General features: G+C 40.8%; 1 protein-coding gene across 3 annotated transcripts in view; it reads right to left on the minus strand.

Moving 5' to 3' along the window:
• Window positions 1-263: 263 nt before the first annotated feature.
• osbp2b (oxysterol binding protein 2b) overlaps window positions 264-22,103 on the minus strand; it is a 47,761-nt gene continuing 25,921 nt past the window's right edge. For 2 of the 3 annotated variants that reach the window (XM_085786801.1, XM_085786804.1), the window contains 13 exons: window positions 18,137-18,387; window positions 13,490-13,688; window positions 12,347-12,467; window positions 11,584-11,650; window positions 10,931-11,083; window positions 10,584-10,829; window positions 10,281-10,401; window positions 9,505-9,608; window positions 7,872-7,967; window positions 7,255-7,439; window positions 6,905-7,125; window positions 6,060-6,077; window positions 264-4,811 (listed from right to left, as the gene is read on the minus strand). In XM_085786801.1, coding sequence (XP_085642927.1) covers window positions 4,669-4,811; window positions 6,060-6,077; window positions 6,905-7,125; window positions 7,255-7,439; window positions 7,872-7,967; window positions 9,505-9,608; window positions 10,281-10,401; window positions 10,584-10,829; window positions 10,931-11,083; window positions 11,584-11,650; window positions 12,347-12,467; window positions 13,490-13,688; window positions 18,137-18,387 — 1,925 coding nt within the window. In that variant the 3' untranslated portion in view covers window positions 264-4,668. The remainder of the gene's footprint in view (window positions 4,812-6,059; window positions 6,078-6,904; window positions 7,126-7,254; window positions 7,440-7,871; window positions 7,968-9,504; window positions 9,609-10,280; window positions 10,402-10,583; window positions 10,830-10,930; window positions 11,084-11,583; window positions 11,651-12,346; window positions 12,468-13,489; window positions 13,689-18,136; window positions 18,388-22,103) is intronic. The other variant, XM_085786803.1, reaches the window with a different exon arrangement.

Raw genomic sequence — 22,103 nt, forward strand, 5'->3', positions numbered from 1 at the left:
GTTTCACTGTATGTCCTAAATTAAGAATGATGTAAATACAAACCTGTGGCCACCATACTGTCCTGAGTCCAGTGCTATAGGCTAAATTATAACACCTCTGAAATAATAAGGTTCATTATTGTTCAACCTGTGACAGCTCTTCAACAAATGTATGCAGTGCTTTTATAGGGCTGGAAATAGTGCCAGTGTACAGTAGTGCTACTGGTGTAGAATTGCTCCTATTATTTCCCATAAAGACTGCGAGAAAATAAAGCAGACACATATTCAGTGTCAACAATAACAACTTTATTATCATCTTTTTTCATTATTGTGTCTTTGTTGTTTAAAGACAATGTTATACAAGTATAAATTAAGGGAGAAAATACACAATTTAAAAAAAGAAGCAAAACCTCAGTTGAATCTGCAGTTACACCTGAACACACGTCTGTGTATTTGGGAAGTAAGAGTAGTAGTCAAGGCAGGTCAATCACCTTTGACCTCCTGTACCAGGCCGCTGTTGTGAAGTGTTTCATAACTTTCATCAAATACAGATCAACACCACTACTGTCTTACAACAAAGCCGCGAGTCACAGTCCATGGAGAAGCAGGGTTCAGTTTAGACAAGGCAAGAAAAACCTCCCCGTCTTCATTAGCTAACCTCTGCCTCAAAACTGAGCAGCATCGAATGAGAAGGAAATGTGTGCCGCGCATGCACACAAATCAAACTCATTATGCGTACAAACAGTATGAAAACACCAACATAAGAATAATGGCACACATGAGAAGATAGAAATCAGAAGAGTAAATAAAAGCATAAAAATTAAAGCTAAAAATCACACTAAAGTGAATTGAGAGTGGGATGAGATGAAATGAGAGAAACAATGAGAGGGGGTTTACATTAGATCCCTCTGAGACAGGGAAGGCAGATGAAGAGTTTTTTCCTTTAAGTCTACAGTACACTCTCCATTTACACTTTGGTTGTTTTTCCCCTTTCCGCATGAGGCAGACAACTGTATGAAGCAACATCAGCCATAACCTTACAAATCTACACCTGACTGTGTTATTGCTACAGCTGTCCGAGACTGTACAGGCCCGTAGAGGGGCTACTTCAGTAGGCAAGTCACCATCAAGTACAGAGGTCAAGTTATTTGGAAATATACTGATTAATATGAGCTCTCAATTATCATTCAAAATATAATATGTACTCTCAAATATAAAATCATCTCAAACACAATATATTAAAGTAAATCTCTAGTGAACCTCATATTGATATAGCTGAAAAAAGTAAATCACAAACTTCTAAGCTTCTCATTTGTACAGTGTCTGCACCACCACTCAGCAGCGAACTGCGTTCCTCATGATGTTGTGACTGTGTGTGAAGATACACAACACAGTCACTCGTACAATGATGATTTTCAAACCGAGGGCAAACCGAGAAACATCTTGCTGCATAGTGTCCACCCCTACAGTATATGTGGCACCCTGGATGTGATTTAAAGTCAAGAGCTTGTATCCTGTCGTGTGCTAATGGAAGTGTTTGAGTCTGTGTGAAGCAGATAGATAAAAAAAAAAAAGAGAACCCAAGCAGTGATAGAAACTTGAAGGAATCGTTAAACATTTTGGGAAATACGCTTCTGTGTTCTGCTCTTGTTAAATGTTAGATGAGAAGATTAATACAACTCTCATGACACTCTCTCATGTTGTACATTATGGCTAAAATCAGTAGTTAGTTAGCTTAGCATAACTTAAAGACTGGAAACAACGAGACAACTAGCCTGGTTCTGTTCAAAGGTTTAAAAAAAAATTCAGTGACTGGCAGCAGGCCAATTTATTATGGTCTGATCTGTTTAATTTGCACAAAACCCAAAATGTAAAAATGACAAATTATTGTTTTATGTGGAGTTATCTGCACTACCTTCCTGAAGACAAAAGAATTGAGATATAATGTGCTATCAAAGAGCTTCAGAGGTGCTAGTCTGAACAGGCTAACCAGTCTCCTGTTTCCACTCTTTCTGCTAAGCTTAGCTGAAGAGCTGCTGGTGGAAGCTTGAGAAATACCAGGGTATTGATCTTCTCGTCCAAAAAAGTGATATATTTCCAAAAGTGCATATTTTTTCCTAGTAGCAAGTTGTACTAAACAACTGTGTTCATGACAATCACAAATCAAAAATGAATTAAAACCTTTCATGTAAATGGGCAAACGAAGCATCTTCTGTGCAAAAAAACATCAATCATTTCATTTCGTCAATTCACTGGTAAAGAATCTCACAGTTAAACATTTTACATTTTAAGAGCTCATATTCTACTACTGAAAATCTCGATCAGCCAAACACTCAGCAGGAAGGGGTACTCTACTGTGAATTCTTTTTTTTTTTTCAAGTGCATTTTTCACATCTTTATGGCCTCCAGATCAGGGGAAATGATAACTGAACCACAGTTTCTAATGTGCTAGTATCAAGGACTCTATAAAAATCATTAACAGTGTGTTAAGACAGTTTATGGAAGTATAAAAGATGAATCTCCAGCCTGATTGCAGGTGCCTCAGGATTAAATTCCATCTTTGCAGAATTAATCTGGATTAAAAATTTAAATTACAGTAAATCCTTCAGGCTCATTCAGTCAATTTTTCAAATTTGAACGATGCTGTACAGATAACTTAACACTCCGATTATTATAATTATTCTTAATTTTACAATATCATTCTTTTATCACAAAATATTCACACAAATAGACTAGACGGTAGATACAATACCTCCAGCCTTGAATTCTACATTCCTAACAATAATTACAAAAAATACTAACTGGTTTTGTCACCGTAGACGTGTAGTGCACAGGTCTGAGGACTCTTTCCCTTGTTCAGTCAATTAAACACAAAAGACTGAGGGTACCTTCGAGAGCTGATCCCAGATCAGCGTGTCCACAAACACTGAATGGGAGGACTACACGTGAGCTCTGGTGAATCTGAAGAGTCTGGAGCAGCAGCTGGGAAAGTCCTCTGTGGCTTGAGCTGACTGCACAGTGGTGTGCTACAGGAACCAGCCCTGACCTCCTGTCAGCTGAACCCACTTGGACTCCTCTAAGAAACCACTCCAGTCTCCCGTAGTGCAGCCCCACTGCAAAAGTCTAAACTACAAATTACTGACTGATGGGAGGAGCTAGTGCAATGCATACGACAGGAAACAGCATGTTCCTGGATGCACTATAGGTGGCAACGACTAAACGTCTCAGTGAGTTGGCGCAGACCTAATACTTTTTACAATCACTGAGAATGCTGTTAGTGGAAATGGTCACCAGGGATACGCTATGTGTTGCTATGGGAGAGCACCAGAAGACAAGGTAAAGTCTCAACATCAACATCAACACAGAGATATGTGCTAACCTATGGTCAACCACATTGAAAAGTGCGTGTTCAGGTATGAAGATTTCCTGTTAGAGTGATATGAATGTTTTGAAGTTTCATGTTGTTCTTTTGTGACTGCACTAACGTGTTACAACTAAAGGACCGACTACTGTGCAATCTTACTAATCAGAATCACAAATGGAAGATGTTTAAAGTATGTTTAGATGACTGAAACGCATTGAAGCTAAAATGGATTTCATATTCAAAGTATGCAATGGTTAAGCCACCAATACTATTCCTAAATGGACTACAGTCTAACGGACGAGGGGAAAAGCCCAACATTCATACCAAATAAAACATACAGTATGTCTGCACTGCCACATATTTTTTCACTTCAGATAAACCAGCCAATAGTTTATAATAAAGACATAATTTGTCCAATCAAACATTCACTGTTGATTATGAAGACCCAAATAAAGTAATATTAGGAAGTCATATGAATAAATACAGAGAAGTAAAAACTTCTAGTTTTTATTTTAAAATGATTTTTTTCCAAGGTCTGTCTTATATTTAATTCATCTGAATTTTCCCAATGACCAGTGTTCATTTGATAATATTCAGATCAAAGCAACAGCACATAATCAGCTATGCCCTGTTTTCTTTGACTTTTCTAACTAAAGTTTTTTTGATTTAAACATGTATTTCGCAATTTGATGGTTATATTACATTGACTATAATATACTTGGATCACTTTGGGTCTCCATAATGTTTAAAGAAAGACTGAATTAACCTCTATCTTTAAGCAACCCAACGGGGCAAATATAAGCACTTTAAATCATTCCTATGAAAAGAGAGAGGGAACTTAAAATTTCCTAAGTTGGCCTATTATTATATCAATTGAGCTAAATAAAACTGAGGATGAGGACACGGTTTTCTTCTAACCACTGAAATATTGAGGTGTACTCAAAACTGTTGTGTTTCTGTGTGCCTCTTCATGATTTTGTCCTGGTACAGTAGTTGTCAGTGATAGGGAGTGCGCAGGTGCCTTTATTGTGTGATGTTGCAACTTCATTATCTCACATCCACACATTATCTCACTGCTGTTTCAGTATAGTGTAAAAGAGGACTACCAAGGGAACACCCTTTCTTTTTCCACATAGTAAAAACAGAGTGAGAGTGTATATTTGGAGGTACAGTGTAATCTGAGAGTGTGTGAAACATACACATTCTCATGCTCACAAAGGTCCACATGGAGCTCATAAGCCAGCTACGCTGGACTGCTTAAGGACCAGAGGCTGAGCAGTTCCCTGTCCGATGAGGTTAAGTGTGATCCGGGGTCAGTTCCTGGGTTAGAAGATGTCAGGACACATGCTCCAGTCCTGTTTGTCCTTTGACTCCCAGTAACCGCCCTTGTACACAAAGTCTGTCTCTCCAGTCACCGAGTCCCTCCTCTGGTGAAACCACAGTGGCTGGTAACCTTCGTATTCTTTACCTGTGGGCAGAAGAACAATTGTTACTCAGTGTTCACCTTTGGATGCCACACTAGTGGAGAAGCCACACTTGCAGGTAATTTACTATGCGATCAATTTACCTCCACATACACCTAGGTGTATATGAGAGGCAATCAATCACTGAGCACTGCATTTGCTTCAAATGTGAACATGCTCTTGTAATGGTGAACAATTTGACCTTGCTTTAAAAACCTCAAAAAGAAGCTATGGCTATGGCTGATGGGTCAATTACTATCAGAGAAGAAAATCATATTCACAGTTAGAGCTAAATGATCCATCTGTTGCTTTATGCTTTTATGCTTTTAAGTTCTGACAGGCAGAAATATAATGGTTTAAATGCAGCACATTACCGATAGGTTACTTGAGGTGAACAGTAGATGTTGTTCTTTACAGTTCCTTTCATTAAATTACCATGTAAGTATCATTTAAATGGAGCGTTTTAAAGTAGCTTGTTTACTGCTAGTAATTGCTCAATAGAAGTACCCACAAACAGCCCGAGGCCCTGTTCAGACCTGGCATTAACATGTGTCTTGGGTGATCTGATCACAAGTGGACAGCTCTGAGTACAGTACATCTGTCCACACCTGGCATTGAGTGGCCATTTTACAAAAATAAGTATCCATTATTATTTTTAGTCAGTCCAACTACAACAGGCAGCTCCAGAGAGAGAGAGAGAGAGAGAAAAGATAGCACTGTGCATAGAGCTACAATAAAAGGTTTTAGCCATTTCGAATAGTATATATATTCCATTATAAAACACATTGACGTTCACACTGCTCAAACAATATGAACACAAATACCCCAGATCGCCTTCACACCTGTACTCAGTGCTGTCCACTTGTGATCAGATGACCTGAGACACACGTTAATACCAAGATGGCCCAAGAAAGAGGATGACAATGCAGTGCAAATGAATCACTTGCTGATGTGGCTTCACCATAGCACACTACAAGTACTTTGAAATTTAAAAGTTATATCTGTTACTACATGTAACATATTATTGAAGCCAAATCTAAATGAAAATGTCACATGTATGCGGGAAAAATGTCAGTTTTTTTCCTGAATTATTTGAATAAGTTGACATGAGAGGGGTATCATGCAGTTCCCACACAGAGGCAGACCATACAGAGGACACACGGAGGATGGGGTGTGTGCGTGTGTGTTTGCACATGTGTGTGTGTGTGTGGGAGGGATGCACAACAGAGGGGCACAGGGCAACCCCCACTCACCAGAGTCATAATCACACTCTGACCACCAATAGAGGGAGGAAAAGAAAGACAAGTCATGGGTACATCGAATACAGTCTAGCCTACACACAACACACACACACAGGCACAGGAATGCCACCAGGATGAAATGTTTCTGCTGAGGTCTCCATAATGTTCAGTCTGACCTCTATTACACCAAATTCCCTCTGAGCTCTTCTCCTTCAGCTCTGCCTCAGCATGTCTGTCTTCACTATAACTGTCTTGACATGCAGCTGTGATGATAAAAATAGCAAATCTTTAGATAAATATGTGAGGCTTTATTGCAATAATGTTGCAAAGCGTTGAGGACCAGCTGGCTCTGGAAGTATTTCCTTGCTCTAAGTACTCTAATATTGTTTATGTTCTTCAGCATAGAAAGACAGAGGTATACACGGTAGTTTAACAATACTACAGATTTATATTCTCACCAGTCATCAAATAGGAAGCATGCCTGTTTTCCTATTTGGTGTGACAGCTAGCTCTATATACTACAAATCAGCTGCCTGTGTTAAAGACGCTTGCTGGAGTTGTGAGTCAAAGCTGTTGCTGGGAAGTTAAAGTTAAAGCAAAAGAATCTGAAAGCAAACTAATATAAAATACTGGATGTGTTATAAGGTCCATACTGAAAAAATCAGTTAGTTTTGGATGCTGGTGATGACAGCATTGACTAACAATGTTCCTTGGAAACACTGGCTTCCTAAAATAAGTCCTCCCACTTCACAACTCTACATTTCCTTCCCTTCTTTCCTTCCTCTGTACCATCCCTGCTTGTGTCTGTCTTTCATTCGGCACTTCAAGGCATCAAGCTTGTTTTCTCCATTTCATACCTTCATCCAGAGCGTCTGAGGCCTCTGCTTCCCTTCTCCTTCTCACAGCTCTTTGTTTCTCCTCTAGCCTCTGCTTTTCTGAGTTTGCTTCATCCCACCGCCCGTCCTCCATCAGCCTCTGGTCTGGTCTCAGGCGGCTATCAGTCAGTCCCACTCCTTCCTCCATCTCATTCAGGGTCAGTGCCAGCGCGGAAAAGTAGTACATGTTCTCAGCGTTCTCCCTGAGGGAGCAAAAGAAGACTTATATTGTGTGATCTTCTACGATCTGACTGCATTTTGCAGCTGTTACACAACAGGGACTCATTTATGGAAATGTTCTTCCTCATGAGGCTGATGGGACAAGTGCTTACGGGAGAGGGTATTTCTTCCACAGCAGTTTTGGGGATAAAGTTTGATAGACGGTCTTTTGCTTGCCCTCTGATCCACTGCCCCCTCGGCTGCTCTGAATGATCTTGGCACTCTCCATCTTATCATCCCATGTACCAGAAAGGATGTAGTGAGCTTGGCCACCACTGTCTGCCACTACACCGGTCACCTGGAAACAGACAAATAAAATCAGAAAAAAGACTTAAAAATACAAAGATACTAAAAGATTTATGGCACTAGGCCATGTTATATTTCTGTGAGTCTCTACATGTGAACATAGTGTTCTCCTAATGCTAATCACTTAAATGCACAGCTTCCCTGGTAGTAGATCAGTACATTTTCATAGGCTTATCTATAATTAGTCACTACCAAAGAAGGCAGCACTGTGCCTCATTTCTAGGTAACCGCGATGTGCCCAAAAGAGGTCATTTCACTGAGATGTGACCTCATACAGTGAGACACTCTTATAATACACTTTTCTATGAACTGATATTATGTTGGGACTGTCCAGCAGGAGGCAGCATCGCACAAATTAACCCAGCACTGTATGACATCATACCAAGGTCAGGTAACAGCGAAGTGCGAGAGGCGAAGCATTTACCTTCCGAGGGACGTCCCTGGAGAAATAACTGTAGGGAGAGAACTTGAGTTGGCAGGTCTCCTTGGTCCTGTGATTCACAATTTCAATGTCCCCGGACTGCACAAACACAGACACCACTTCAGTGTGTTTATGGAAGAGAGTAATAATCCTGAAGTAAACACTTAAAACAGCATGACACCAGCAAATCTGAAAACTGAAGAGTAAGATGTGATTAATCAGCTAACAGAAAAGATTTGGAGTCAGTCCCATCTCCTTCTGCCTAGTTCTGTCTTAAAGGCCATTACAACCATTTCCTTAGTCAGCTTCTTACAACAGTGTGAAGCAGCTTTAGTACAGTAAACAAAAAGACCCTGTATAAACATGTTGCAGGCCATTTAAAAAGGTAACATGTGGACTGTTTGACTATTAATCCTGCTACTGAGCAACGTTTTGATGAGCATGTCATACGTGCATTGGCGGAGAGGGGGTATAATGGTAAAATGGGCCATAAGGTTCAACTCTTTTTTTTTTTTTTTAATCTTTTTCGACATCTAACAACCAACCAAGGAATTAAAATGTCACAGTCTGTCACACTGTCAAGACAATTACAAAGTGACTGCTGTAATCCTGGTCTGGTAATATTATTTCCAGTGCCAAAACAATGCACACGACTTTGCTGCACCTGCCATCAAAGTGGTCGGCAGTAGAATAAGAATTCGCAAAATTGTTTCCACCGTTTGGTATAGGAGTTGTTCTTTATCTGCACCACAGCGCAGCACACCAACAGAGCAATGTATGGACTGATGCTGTGGCAGAGGAGGGTGAATGAATTAAATACAGAAGGCAAAACAGGCAAATAAAATACTGTTAAAACTGACAAGGTTTGGTTGAGTTGAGAAGAGGAAGGTGTTTCTTTGAGGAGGTGCTGCCATTCTTTTTTTTTGCTAAACTATTATGTTAATAAAATATGTAAAAGCCCAGAGCAGAAATAACCATAACATCTTCTTTAAATGCACATTTATGGTATATTTCCACTAGTAAGGCTCTGATATTAAATGTAGGAGGTACTAGGTCCCAAAATGATGATCACAACCAAAGTAAGCTTTTTAATGTTTCATGGGTGATGGAATGGTAGGATTTAAGTCATGATTCAGAGATGTAAGAGAATGTTCCTATGTCTGTCCATGAATTATGTATGTTTAGCCCTCAAGGTCACACAGAAGCACAAGCACATACCTGTTCAGACAGAGAGAATGACACAAACATGTGTTATATCAGAAAAAAAGGATGTTTGGAGCGTGTGGGGGCTTCTGACTGAAGAGACAGGCAGATGTGAAGCCTACCCCTCCTACCACCTCCCACCTACTGTATATAACTGGGCCATCTCAGTGAAGAAGAGGCTGTTATTTTAGGGTGTTATTAGAGATCAAAGCTGGAGATAAATCCCTAGAGATTGCAAAGCTCTTTGTGTGCTGTAAGGCTTTGCTCTGATTCCCCTCTTCTTCACAAAGCCCTCCTGGACCGTACCACACACTGTTCTAACAGGAGGGAAATACCTATAGGTTTTTCTGGAAGGTTAGGGGGATTAAGGCAGGGCAGCTGGGTTTGGAGCTGTGGTTGAATGGTCACCAGTGAGAAGGGCTCGTAAACTGACCTGGTCAATCCACAGCTTGCCCACAATGATGTTGTGCACTGTGGAGGTGACCTTCCTCCACACATAGTGGTTCCCGCTGGAGTGGAACTGCAGGTGAATGGCACCTGGGGAGGGACAGGGACAAAAAGCTGTAAGGACAAAGACATATCACAGCTGCTTGTGTTACCAAACTGCAACCGCAGGTTTGAAAATGATGTGTTAGATTGTGATTGTGAATGTCATCTCACACATTTATACACAAGAATACATAGGAAATACATAACCACCACCACCATTTACAGCGTCACCTAACCCCAGAAGACTGAGAACATGTGCTTTACACGTTTCAGAGAGGAATCTTCTCCCTCAGAATTGGACTTGATATAATTTTATTTATATGTTTAACCAGGTGAGCGACCAGGGCACCCCAAAACCTTTTTTTCTTTTACATGCCACCTCACAGCAGATGTATAACAGGAAGCAGGAGAAATCAGATAAATACCACTGCATTTCGTGATGGGACTGCATATATCAAATCTTGCACACAACAACTGTCCCAGTGCAATAGAGATCTCACTTTATACCCATAGTTTATGTGTGTGTCAAAGGGGTCATAAAACCCTCCTGATTCATTCTCACACCCTTTCCTCTGGGTTTAGATTGTGTGCGAGGCAGATCAGTGGTCTACCACTCCCAGGTGTGATATCTGGTGTTGTGGCTGCTTGCAGTTTGCATGATGGAGCCTTTATTTACACATATAGTTTGCTTGCTTCCCAGCTGACTGTGACATTTCTTACCCAGAGGCATTATGGAGAGGTATTTGCCGCGGAACTTGCTGGCAATGGTGATTTCCTGCCACAGGGTCCAGCCTCGTTGGGAAATCACATGGTGTGCAGCTGCTGGAGGGTGATGGCTCACCTAAGGGGAAAAACAGGAAAGGTAAAGTGTAATAGTGGAAATGTGTTCGCATAAGCAGCGAGTGCTGAACAACTGGTTTGGAGAACACAGTCTAACCTCGTGTGCGTCAGTTTGGGAGTCACGTGTTTGCCTGCACATCAGTGAGCTAGTAAACAAAAATCGCCTGTGGTTTCTGTTGTTACCTGCTCACACAGCGAGCGGTAGCCGAACTCTTCCAGACGATCGAGCTCGTAGGTCTCGCCCAGGAGGGGGTTGAAGGGCTTAGCCGTCCTGTGAACTGTGGTGGAGTAGGAGGAGACGGAGAAGGCCGCAACCAGGCACATCTGCTCCAGGGAGGAGTCACAGCGCGCAGCCTTGTCCAGAAGCTCGTGATACTCCAGGTCCTCGGTGAGACGCTGCAGCATCGACAGAGGCTCATTGAAGTTTACCTGCGTGGAAGGTAAAAGAGGAGTGAAACCCATGAGATATAATTCACACAGAATTATGCTAACCTGTGAGCAAGAAGGAGGACCATGCCTCACACACTTACAGGCATGGGGATTTTAGAGAGTTCCTTGCCAATGCAGTTCTTCATAATGCTCCATAAATTGAGGGAGTAGTTGGGCTTGTCTGGGATATGAGTCCGCCTCTGTCTGCGAGGCTGCAGCTCCTTCCCTGACACATCGTTACAGCTGGGAGACATCTGGGATTAGGTGCAGGGCGAAGGGGAGGGGGATAAGAAGATGGTATCTTTACTTTGTATAAAAAGAATATTCAAGTTGAGTTTTTTGAGAGATACTTTCAACTTCATGGACAGCTTGGCAGCATATCATCAGGCACAGTGACAGAGCAAGTGATGTGTAAGAGGGAGAGGCTGCAGTAAAGGAGTAAAAAGTGGAGAGAAGAGCAGATGTTCCACTGTTAATTAAGATTTAGTTCAATGATGCAGCTGTGAATCTTTGACACCACAGGGGTGACAACGAGACCACAGGAAACACAGACAAAAGCTGTGTGTGGGGGGGGTGAGTGTAGGGTAAGAAAGCAAGACTGAGAGAACAGCAAGTGTGGAGGGTTATATACGTAAATCAATGACCTGTGTGCTCTCCGTCAGCACAAATGAATCTATACTGAGATTACAAAAGTCAGGAGTGTTCACAAATGTCAGTCGTATTGGTCAGACTTGTTTGGAAGACAGACGCTTACATGGTCGTCCTGGTTCCAGTCACTGGGGTGACCTCCGCTCGCTCCGCTCAAATTACTCTGAGATCGCCTGGAACAGAGCGAAAATATTTTCTTTAATGGGAGTCGGACACACACAAACACACACACATACATACTCCTCATCATTCCCTCTACCCTTCACCAGCATTTGCACACACACCCAATACACAGTGCTCACAAGGGAGGAAAGACATTGCTGGGTATCACAGATGAAGGCTGTGTAACTACTTCTATCATTTTTTTTAATGGTGCTACTGGACTCGAGGGATATGTTGCAAGATGTGAGCCATAACAATGATTGGGAAGAAAAAAACTGAGGCACTCCAGACATTAAAAAAAAAGAAAAAAAGAAAAAAAAAAAAAGTAAAGACTGAAGCTGTGCAAAAACAAGTTGAGTTGCTGGCAGGAGACTGACTCCAATGCAGTAAACAAATATTCTATAAAAATGTACTGAGAGAAGCAAAAATGAACAGAGGAAATTGGTTTACTTTGCTGCAGTAAAGCAGAATAGGATTATAATTTTGGTATTCTTATTCTTATCTGACAAAATCCAAGAGTGATTTGTGTGTGTGTGAGGTATCATCAGAGCCTTGTCCAGAGTCAAATTCACTATTATGACTAATAGCACGACATAGTTGATAGCAACTTCCCTGTATTAGTCTTTCAGTTGTCTTTTTCTCTTGTGATATGAATCGACAAATATCATAGAGTATATGAACCACATGAATCCCTGTGTGAGACTGACCTGTGTTGTGTGCTCTCAGTGGCAGTCACTGTGATAAATGCAGGGGAATCCTCCATGGCATCAAAATACTCAGTATCCTCATCTTCATCACTTGCCTCTTCTTTGCGCGGCCTCTCACTTCCTTCATTGAGGACATATGCATTTGTGAGTACGTATACAGAGAGCATGCAGCACTAGGAAAGCCGTCACATGTTGGCGGGTTTGTATTCTACAGAGGTCGGGGAGAGCAGAGTATAATCACAGACCCATGGCAATTAATCAAGGAATAATCAGCTTAGTAAAATTGGCAATGTTCCTGCTGCTTAACTAGCCTGTATGGTGCAAGTTCCTCAGGGGATGTTTACCATATTCAGTGTCCAGCATTCAATATTCAGTATGTTCAGCGATCCATTATGTGCACAAACTGGAGTTTACAGCAGAGGAGACCAAATCCCTTATATAGAGTGTTTATAATGGCTTTAAATGAAAAATGATTCATTACAAAAAAGGACGATAAACTATGGATTCCAAAAAACAAAAGTAAAATAAGTATGAATACAAAAATACTGTATGTTTAGAAGACAACATAGTTTCTTATCTTTATATGCTCAAGTTTATTTATGAAAGATTTGCTGTGCTTCAAATTATGGGTAAACCCTGAACATCAACTGTCTTTCTTCCTTAAACTTTAAGTTGTACTATAAGAAAGTTACACTATTCATTTTGGTATTGAATGTTGTTTTGACTTGTCTTTTGTGGTCTTTTTTCTGGACATGACAGCCTTCCATTAAAAGGTCATGAGGTCATTGGATTTTTTTTCTCCTTGTTGCAAGATAGAAAATATACATTATGTATGTTTGATATGAAGGATGAGGAGAGGAGAGGTGATAGGGTCATGTTTGTTACAGGTTTGTTACACAACCATGAAAAGAAAATCTGGATGGACAGATTGACAGTAGAGACCACATGACTTACAGTCTTAAATAAGGATAATTACCACCTCTAACTTAAGTATCCAATCCAGTTCTTCTGACACAAGTTAAAACTTCCTTCCTCCACATGACGAGTGGCCATAATACTGAGCCTGAGGCCACACATGACTTTTGGTCAATAAAGTACAGTAAGGGCTATAGGGGTAAGTAACACAGAAACAGTCAGTCTCACCCTTGTTGGTGGTAGGGGCACTGGGTGCACTGGAAACAAGCGTGGGTGCTTCTCTCCACGCTCGCTCCAGGCTGTTATGCTGCTTGGCTAGCTGCTCAATGGTCTCCTCTAGGTGAGTGCGCTGCTCTCGCTCATACTGCAGCGCCCGCTGCCATCTCCTACTGTGAGTCTCCGCTAGGTCCAAGAAGTCCCGACACGCCTGGGGGAGCACAAGCACACGAGAACACAAGCACAGAGAGATCACCGAAAGTTTAATTTCCATAAGACCAAGTCTGTGGTTCATAATTCTTAACAAGGTGCAAGTTATTTTCTGCTCGCTATGAATAACAGCTCAACTTCTGTATTAGATACTAGAGTGTCCTCAAATAATCCCTCTGATGGCTTTGAAATCCAACCATTATGGGGATTTTGGAAAAAGTTGATTCTTTAGGTTCATGTTCAAGTTTAGGGTTTAAAATAACACTGATAAAACCATAACGTTTGTATGGTATGAGAGAGAGAACACAGAAATAGAAAATGTGCAAAAGACATCTCTGTCAATCATTGTAATCAAGGTAATTTATCATCAAGGCTTCAAACAGTCATCTCTACAATAATGAGCCATGAGTTTCCCTGCTGTGTCAAATGTGGCTCTAAGCCAACTAAAAAAAGAAAAACTTTGTTAGTGATGAGCTGATTGCACAGCAAACTATATCTGAGTCAAGAGGGGGAGTCGTTGTTGCCGCTGTGGTTTCATACTAAGACAAAGAGGTTAACTTCAGATCAACCATATACAGTATGTCAGCACTTGTGGGCACTGAATCATATGTCTGACAGCTTTGCCTCATAGTGAATGAAAGGTCATTGAACCTAAATAACACCTAAGCGGACCACATGCACAATGAAACTATCACGTGACACTGAGCTGTCAGCGACGAGGCCCCCAGAGGAGCGCTTTCTGAATAATCATTTTGAAACTGAAGCATATGAAGTCTTTTTGTAGCATTTTGTTGTTTTATCCACTTGAGGGGAGCAGCTCATGATTACATACGGTCCACTCTAGGGTATTATTGAGTATTTGAAGCAAATGTTGCTTTGCTTCCAGAACCAGAGGGGCTGTTGAGAGTGAGCTTGAAGAACCACTTAGATAAAGTTGTGGCTGCCGGCAGCGAGCTGGAGGGATGAATGTGTCACACGGCTCAAATAATCTCTGCTCTGGTGAGAGAGCAGTCAGTATGTACAGTATCACCTGTAGGCAGCCAGAAGAGAAACAGCCATGCAGTCACCTCCACAAGACAGCTTATCTATCTCTCTGCTGAAAAAGTGTTCCCCATCACACTGATACATTATTACTTAGCACTAAATATTTAAAGAGGTGACATTGTTGCTGAACTGTTCGTGGATCAAGGAGTGTGTGAGGTTTGAAAGCCATCTCTAAAAAACACATGATAGCAATAAGCATATAGATCTTAAAATCTTAAGCTTAGAGTTTTGTCATTAAATTAAAAATTTTAATTAAAGACTGTATTATTTATCTTACTATTTTAATGATAGGAGCTTATTATTATTATCTATTTTAATATTATAATGATTCTTCTTCTTTAACCTTGATGTGTTTACTTATTGTCAAGCAAAACACCATCCATGACATTACCACACAGCTTCTCAAAGAGAAGGGAAACCAGGATGAGAAAGAGCAGTTCAAACTTCACCATATCTTGACAATGACTATTACAATAACATCGTAATGTATTTCATGGTTTTTCATGTTGCACATGCAGGTGTTTTAATCATTATCTATGCATGTGTCAGTCTGGATTCTCTAAACCTAGACAGTAAGCAGAACCTTTAATTAACACATGCAATAAGGGAGTTATTACCTCCATAAACACGCTACCGGTACATGCTTTCATCCCGTCTCTGTGTTGTGTGGTTTGTTTTTCAGGAGGATTAAGCAAAAGCTTTGCATCAAATTTAGGCTAGGGTTATGGCATGGGATGAGAAAAATCTAATTTTAACAACATTTCTGGGCTGACCCAGATGATATACAGTACTATGATTTTCTGTCTGTGGTCTGGTGTATGTTGTTTGACTTTGGCCTTGTTCAGAGGTCTGCCTTCTCTTGTGTGCCCTTCTAGTTGTAATGGTATTTGAGAATATTTGCGGAGCATCAAGATATCACACGGTCCTTAACAAGTTAGAATAGATCCTGTGACTTACAGCTGGCCAATTAAGGCAAAGAAAACTACTTTCATTTGTTGAGGCACAAGAAGGGTTAGGGTTAGGACAAGAGAAAAAGTGACAGATGCTTATCTTCTTGCTTCATAACTACCTTAAATTCATATGTACTGTATATGAATGGTGAAGGTTTGTTAATACTGATGAAATATCACACATTTCCATTGTATCTTAGAGCAGAAAATCCCTGACTGAAAGTGTATTTCAACAGAAATCATAAAATATTTAACAGTGAATTGTTAAGAGACCCATCAATCAATACCCTCTCTTACCTTCAGCAGTGTTGCATGAAGTGTCTAAACACCACTGTCTGAGCATCAGTTTAAATGTTTGAAGTGCATGTGATGCTGCGGCCCACTTCCTCAGATATGATATGAAACTCAACACCCCCTTGAAAAAGTATAATAGTTCCACTTTTTTTAATGCTGACTCTCCAGTAAAAACACAGACTGCATGTGATGTCCGGTTGAGGGAAGAAAAAAAGCCAATGTGAAGTGAATGTGTAACAGATGAAATTAAAAGTCCTGGTGAAGTCTGCAGCATGAGTGATGTGTCCAAGAATGAAACAAACTTGAGAAGCATGTGATTAAACCACACAACCAGCAATTGAAGACACAAGCGGGCTGAAGCTTGGATTCCTGTGAGAAGTTACATCACCATGAAAGGAACTGGAGTGAAGGCCAGGGTCAGATCACTGACAGCATGCAGTTGTGTCTTTCGATTATGGCCTCCTCCTCCTCCCTCAACCCCTCCTCTCCCCTTTAGTCTCTTCTCACATATACAGCCAAGTTTCTTTTGGAGATGCACATAAAAACTACATTCATATTTTTGAGTAAAGGGCAGATCATTATAGTGGGTGGAGAAATCCAAACATCATCACTGTGTTCTGCCCTCTGCTTCAAAACCAAAACAAGGAGTTTCTGGCAGCACTGCTTCCTCATTAGCGGCACATTCCTTGTTGGTATTTTAATGAGATGGCCACTCGAGAAGACTTTTTTATTGCTTTTGTCCCATACCAGTTGATAAAAACGATGACGAGTAGAGACAAAGGCATCATTATTTTGAATGTAATCTATTTTTTCCCATGTCATGCCATGCCTTTCTTAAGTTTGTTACTCCTGCCCAATTTCAAGACACATTTTAAGGTAAAATAAATGCAAGCAGCTTAAATACAATTGTGTCTGACCAAATTATTTTACACCTATCAATGAGACAACCAACATAAAAATCAGTCAGACATGCATCAAAGGCAAAAAAAAAAACATTCTCTGCCCAAGATTAGATAACGTTAGGAAACAACTGAAAGACACTGAGAGAAGCAGGAAGAAAAACAAACCTTGTATGATTGTCTGGCTTTAGTCAGAGCACGTCTGTCTGTCTGTCTGTCTAACTGTTAGTCTAGAAGGGTCTGACATTCCTCTCCAAGCAGGGAGGGTCAAGGGTTTGAGAGGAGTGGGAGAGCAGGGGCTATTCCTGTCCCCCCCACCCACCATCATATCTAGTATCACACCCTCATGATCTCGACTCTCCCTGTACTCCTGTCCATTACCAACATACTGTAAAGCTCATGGTATTCACCATTGACGAGAATGGAACAGTGCCAAATACAGTAGAGCATTTCTTATTACGATGCGAGCGTCGGAGCCAGCGCATTAGACATAGTGGCAGCTGAGAACCTGCTGGGTTTTGTTAAATGTAGCCAAAAGATTGCACTTAGTAATTAGAAAATATTAAATAATGTATGTTGTACAGATTGTATGGCTATAGCAGTGTTTTTCAACCTTGGGGTCGGGATCCCACATGAGGTCGCCTGGAATTCAAATGGGGTCACCTGAAATGTCTAGTAATTGATTAAAAGAATTACTGATAAAAATATTCTTTTAACTAATTATTATTCTTTTTAAATGTATGAATAAAAACACCACATACAATCTTAAACAACTGTATTCTATACTTTCACTTTCGACAATAAATCGAGTTCAAATAAAATGTGGCATATAAAAATATCTGATCTCACCCATGACTGCACGTGATCGGGGGTCGCCAGAAATTTGTGATGTCAAAGTGGGGTCACGAGCCAAAAAAGGTTGGGAACCACTGGGCTATTGTGTCTTATTTGGGCAATATTAATAAAAAATGACTTGACTCATTCTACCAACAGCAGGGAACCACCATCCCCTCAGGTGAGCAGGGTCTGCCTGGTGTGGTGTACAGTGGTGGTCTCTGGTGCCGAGCCTGCAGCACGGTGTCTCTGGTTTAACATTCCTCAATCTGAAGTGATCTTATCTCTCATCACTCACTAACCAGAGTGTTATAGATGACTGGCATTTCTGTCACATTGATCATGCCAAAGCATGCAGGAACTCAGATTACTCTCTTCTCACTGCTGCTGTGTCTTGTAGCCTGGTCCGTCCCATCTACAGTACTTACATTGATCATAGCATTGGAAGTGATGCGGAAGAGGGTTGCCCTTTCGTTGACCGCCTTGATCTTCTCCCCTCCCTCCACGGGGACTTTCAGACCCTCGAGTTCACTCAGGGAGCGCTGCAGGGCCGCCCCATGCTTGGCAATCAGGTCATTACATGTGCTGAGGTCGTCGAGCTTGCTGACGAGTATCTTCAGGGTACCCTGAATCTCGCTGCGGTCCGACTGGGACGTGGGCTCCTCGTCCCCTGAGTCATCTGGAAAGGGAGAGGTCAAAGATCACACTAAATATCTTCAGCAAAAGATATACTAGAAATTCATTTAAAAAGGACTTTCATACAACATTCATAGATTGCTGGTGAATTGCAAAATAAGTGCAAGATGCCTTCCTTTCTCACACGGACACTTCCTATTAGACATTTGCCTTCACTTGACTTCCACTAGGGCACACGGCACAAATATCCGGTTTCTCCCTCGGTCACTGACCTCAACTGGCAAACCTCCCTCACAGAGAGATAACTTACTACAGACACTTAAAAACAGCTTGGTGTTAAATCCATACAGATGAAAAGGTGCATTGTTTACATACTGTATTTCTGTGTATGACTAATGTGTTGGTCATTAAATGGTAAAAGGGCGAAAAAGAGATTAAAAACAACAAACAATTTTGTAATTTATTCGAGGGATGAAATTAGAGTTAATTGGACAACCATTAGTCAGATTTTACAGATGGCTTTCTTTGCATATAAATATAATTTATAAATATGCAAAATGCATTTAAATGCACTTGTAAAACAGAAATCATCAACTCTGGCTGGAAGCATCCAGGGAAAGCTTATTAAATGTCAATGTGAGCTGCACTAGGACATCTGAACACAGACAGCTCTCCCATACCCGTGAGCCTTTGCTGTGGCAGCTGCCTTTTTGTATGATGTCACTTAAGAGAGGTTACTCAAGGTTAAACAGAACATATGAGAACGGTGTTGCAGTGTCAGCTTTATATTACACACATACGAGTACACACACACACACACACACACACAGAATGACAGAAACACACCAATGGTGAGATCAAGGCCTGTACATAGCAAAAAAAAAAAAGCAGAACTAAAAGAATTCCTGAACTTTATGCACAGTCTCTCTGGAAGAATAAATCCTACTCCATTATTCTTTATAGTAAATCACCAAGGACCCCGCATATTGGATTTTGAACTCAGAAAATATTTGCTCACCTGCTCACCATCAAATCTGCATTGACACAATCACAAAATATATTTTCCTGCATAAAATCAGCAATGGGTTTCTTTCTTTTGATAAATGAAGCTAACAAATCCACACCAGAGGAGCGATATACAAAACTACTGATACGGCTGTGAAAACAGATGACAAACTAGAAGGAGCAGAGAACATGGAAAACGAGGTTTATCTCAAAAAGGAAAATATATTTCCTCTATAGGTGGTGATGTTATCCACCACGTTAACCCTCTAGTGTCTAGAAAGTGCTGATCTGCTCAGCACGAAGAATATACTTTGTCACATTGAAAAGGTGTGTTATACCGCTGATAGAAAAGACTGTCACACAGTCCTGGTGAGAGGCAGCGCTGCAGCAACACTTTCTCCTGAGAGCACGGCAGCTGACTGTGACCCCGCAGTGGAAGAGACTATCACCTCTTGTCAAGCCTATTTACAGCATGCAAGTATAACACAGATATTCGCCTCAGGGATGCTGGTAGCCTGGAATACATCATGTAACAGCAATATACTGAGGTCAAATTGACTGGGACCTTTGACCAGGGGACCATCCAGGTTCACGGAGAGAAATGAAATGTAATGTATGAAATGTAATGGCAGCACAATAAACCACAAAGTGAATATAATCCTCTAAAATATAGAGATATCAGTATTACAATGTTTTTGAAAGGCCATTCTTCATGATGACTATTATTTTCTCCCCCCCCCCCCCACACACACACACACACACACACCCAGATCAGCTTGAGAACACGACAATGTACTTTGAAAGTCACTCGTGATGTGATCAAACCATATATAGATGTGGTGTCCTATTATGTAAGAGGAAAGTGTGCCAAGTGGAGTTCATTTACAAAGGGGAAGAGAAAGGTGAGTAAAAGGAAGGAAGAGGAATGAAGAAAAAAAAATCTCTCACCATATTTGCATTCCTGGGCATCCATTTTCACCCAAAGGTAACCAGAGTTCACTCAGGAAGTACTGTAGCAGCACAAACACACAGGCCACTGAGCTCTATAGCCTCTGAGTTACTGTGTGAACATGTTCAAAAGATTTCCAGAGAGACACAATATTCTGACTAACGGAAGAGACAAAAAAAAAGTCCAGCCGAAGGTGTCAACTGCAACAAAACCTAATGAGAACCTGGGTCCAGATGACACCACTATGCAACCACCACCAGCCGAGAAGAGCTGAAGCCAAAGAAGAGAATAGACAAAGACAAAGAAGAAGAAACTTAAGTCAGACAACTGAGAGGAGCGTGTGTCAAGAGACGATCAGCTGCTGAGCAAAGTAAGGGAGGTGAGGGAGGAAGCCAAAGAGCAAGCTGAGAGAGGAGTTGGGAGCTGGATAACGAAATAAGCTGTAAATTGGTAAGGCGTGACAGAGAAGTTAGCTGCTGAGTTAGTGTAGTTTTGAACTTCCTCCCACAAGGCAACAATAAGTCTGCCTCAGATCACATTTGATTGGATCAATGTATGCCCACGCCCTAAAGTTAAGCATGAGTCATCAAGAATATTTTAAAGTTATTACAAGGAGAGATGAGGTATTTGCTCAAAAGTGAATGCTCTTATTAGGTAATGATAGAGGGGAAAAAAGAGAAATTATCAAGTAAACAAACACTTTTTCAGACAGATATTATCCTACTATTAAAACAATAACAAACGATAGATTAAGAACCTGAAACATTTATAAACTGCTTTTGGGTAGAGAATTGTGACTAATTCTCTACAGCATGTCTAATAAAGACTACTGACTGTCTGCAAGTTCATTTTGTAGAACACGGAGAACTGGATATGTGAACTGAAATTTTACCTAATTAGAACATGCTGCCTTAGATATGGCACATCATTAGAGGGATCGTCACTTTGACAAGTAAAGCCAATTAGTGCAACTTTTCAAAAAGCGGTGAGATGCACCATTTTTGCAAATTTCCTTAACAGACAGACAACCACTGAAAAAATGGGATCTAGTTGCTAGGGTGTTTTCGTGAGTGTGAAAGGTGAACGACCTCAGGCTAATAAAGGGTATAAATGCATCCTGCTCTCAGGTTTCTTCAAAACCTTACATGTTGTGAATCAGTAAAGAGCAGAATAGGAAACTACTGAACCCACTCAGGGGAAATCAACCAGTCACATCTTTTTCTCTAATGGAAAAACCAAGGTTACTGAATGGTAAAGTCACCACTGACTCAGCTGCAGTAATCTCAACCCCAGTGCTGTGCATCACGTCCACATTTGAGAGTGTGAAATTACAGAGTAGGGTCTGAATATTATGCAGTTCACTGTTAAAGGGACACTGGCAGGTAATGAAACATTTTAGAGACTCTGAGAAAAAAAATTAAATGCACTGAAGAGACATTTAACACAATTAAAACACCAGTGCGTCGGCTTAAGATAGTAATTGTTTCCAGTGTTTAATGATGGGTCAATGTTGGGACATTTGAAGGTAAAGAAAATAAATGTCAAAGTGAACACATTTGCAGCACTGCAGTCAAGGCTTGCTCATATTATTCACTCGCATTCTGCCAAAGAGTTCAGCAGCTCGAAGCAATGCCACTTAAAAATAAACTGTCACATGTTCCAAGGCGTATTTGTTTAGAAGAGACTCTGCTTACAGCATGTCGTCTGCAAATCTTATTCTCTCTCCAAAATCAAGAGCACATATTTTGGCTTCGAGTGTTTATCAGCTCTACTGTGTAGACAGCTTGTAACTACAAGGAGACACT

This window comes from Trachurus japonicus, chromosome 9 (assembly GCF_045865225.1).
Source record: "Trachurus japonicus isolate A0001 chromosome 9, Traja_1.0".
In the NCBI taxonomy this organism is placed as follows: domain Eukaryota; kingdom Metazoa; phylum Chordata; class Actinopteri; order Carangiformes; family Carangidae; genus Trachurus; species Trachurus japonicus.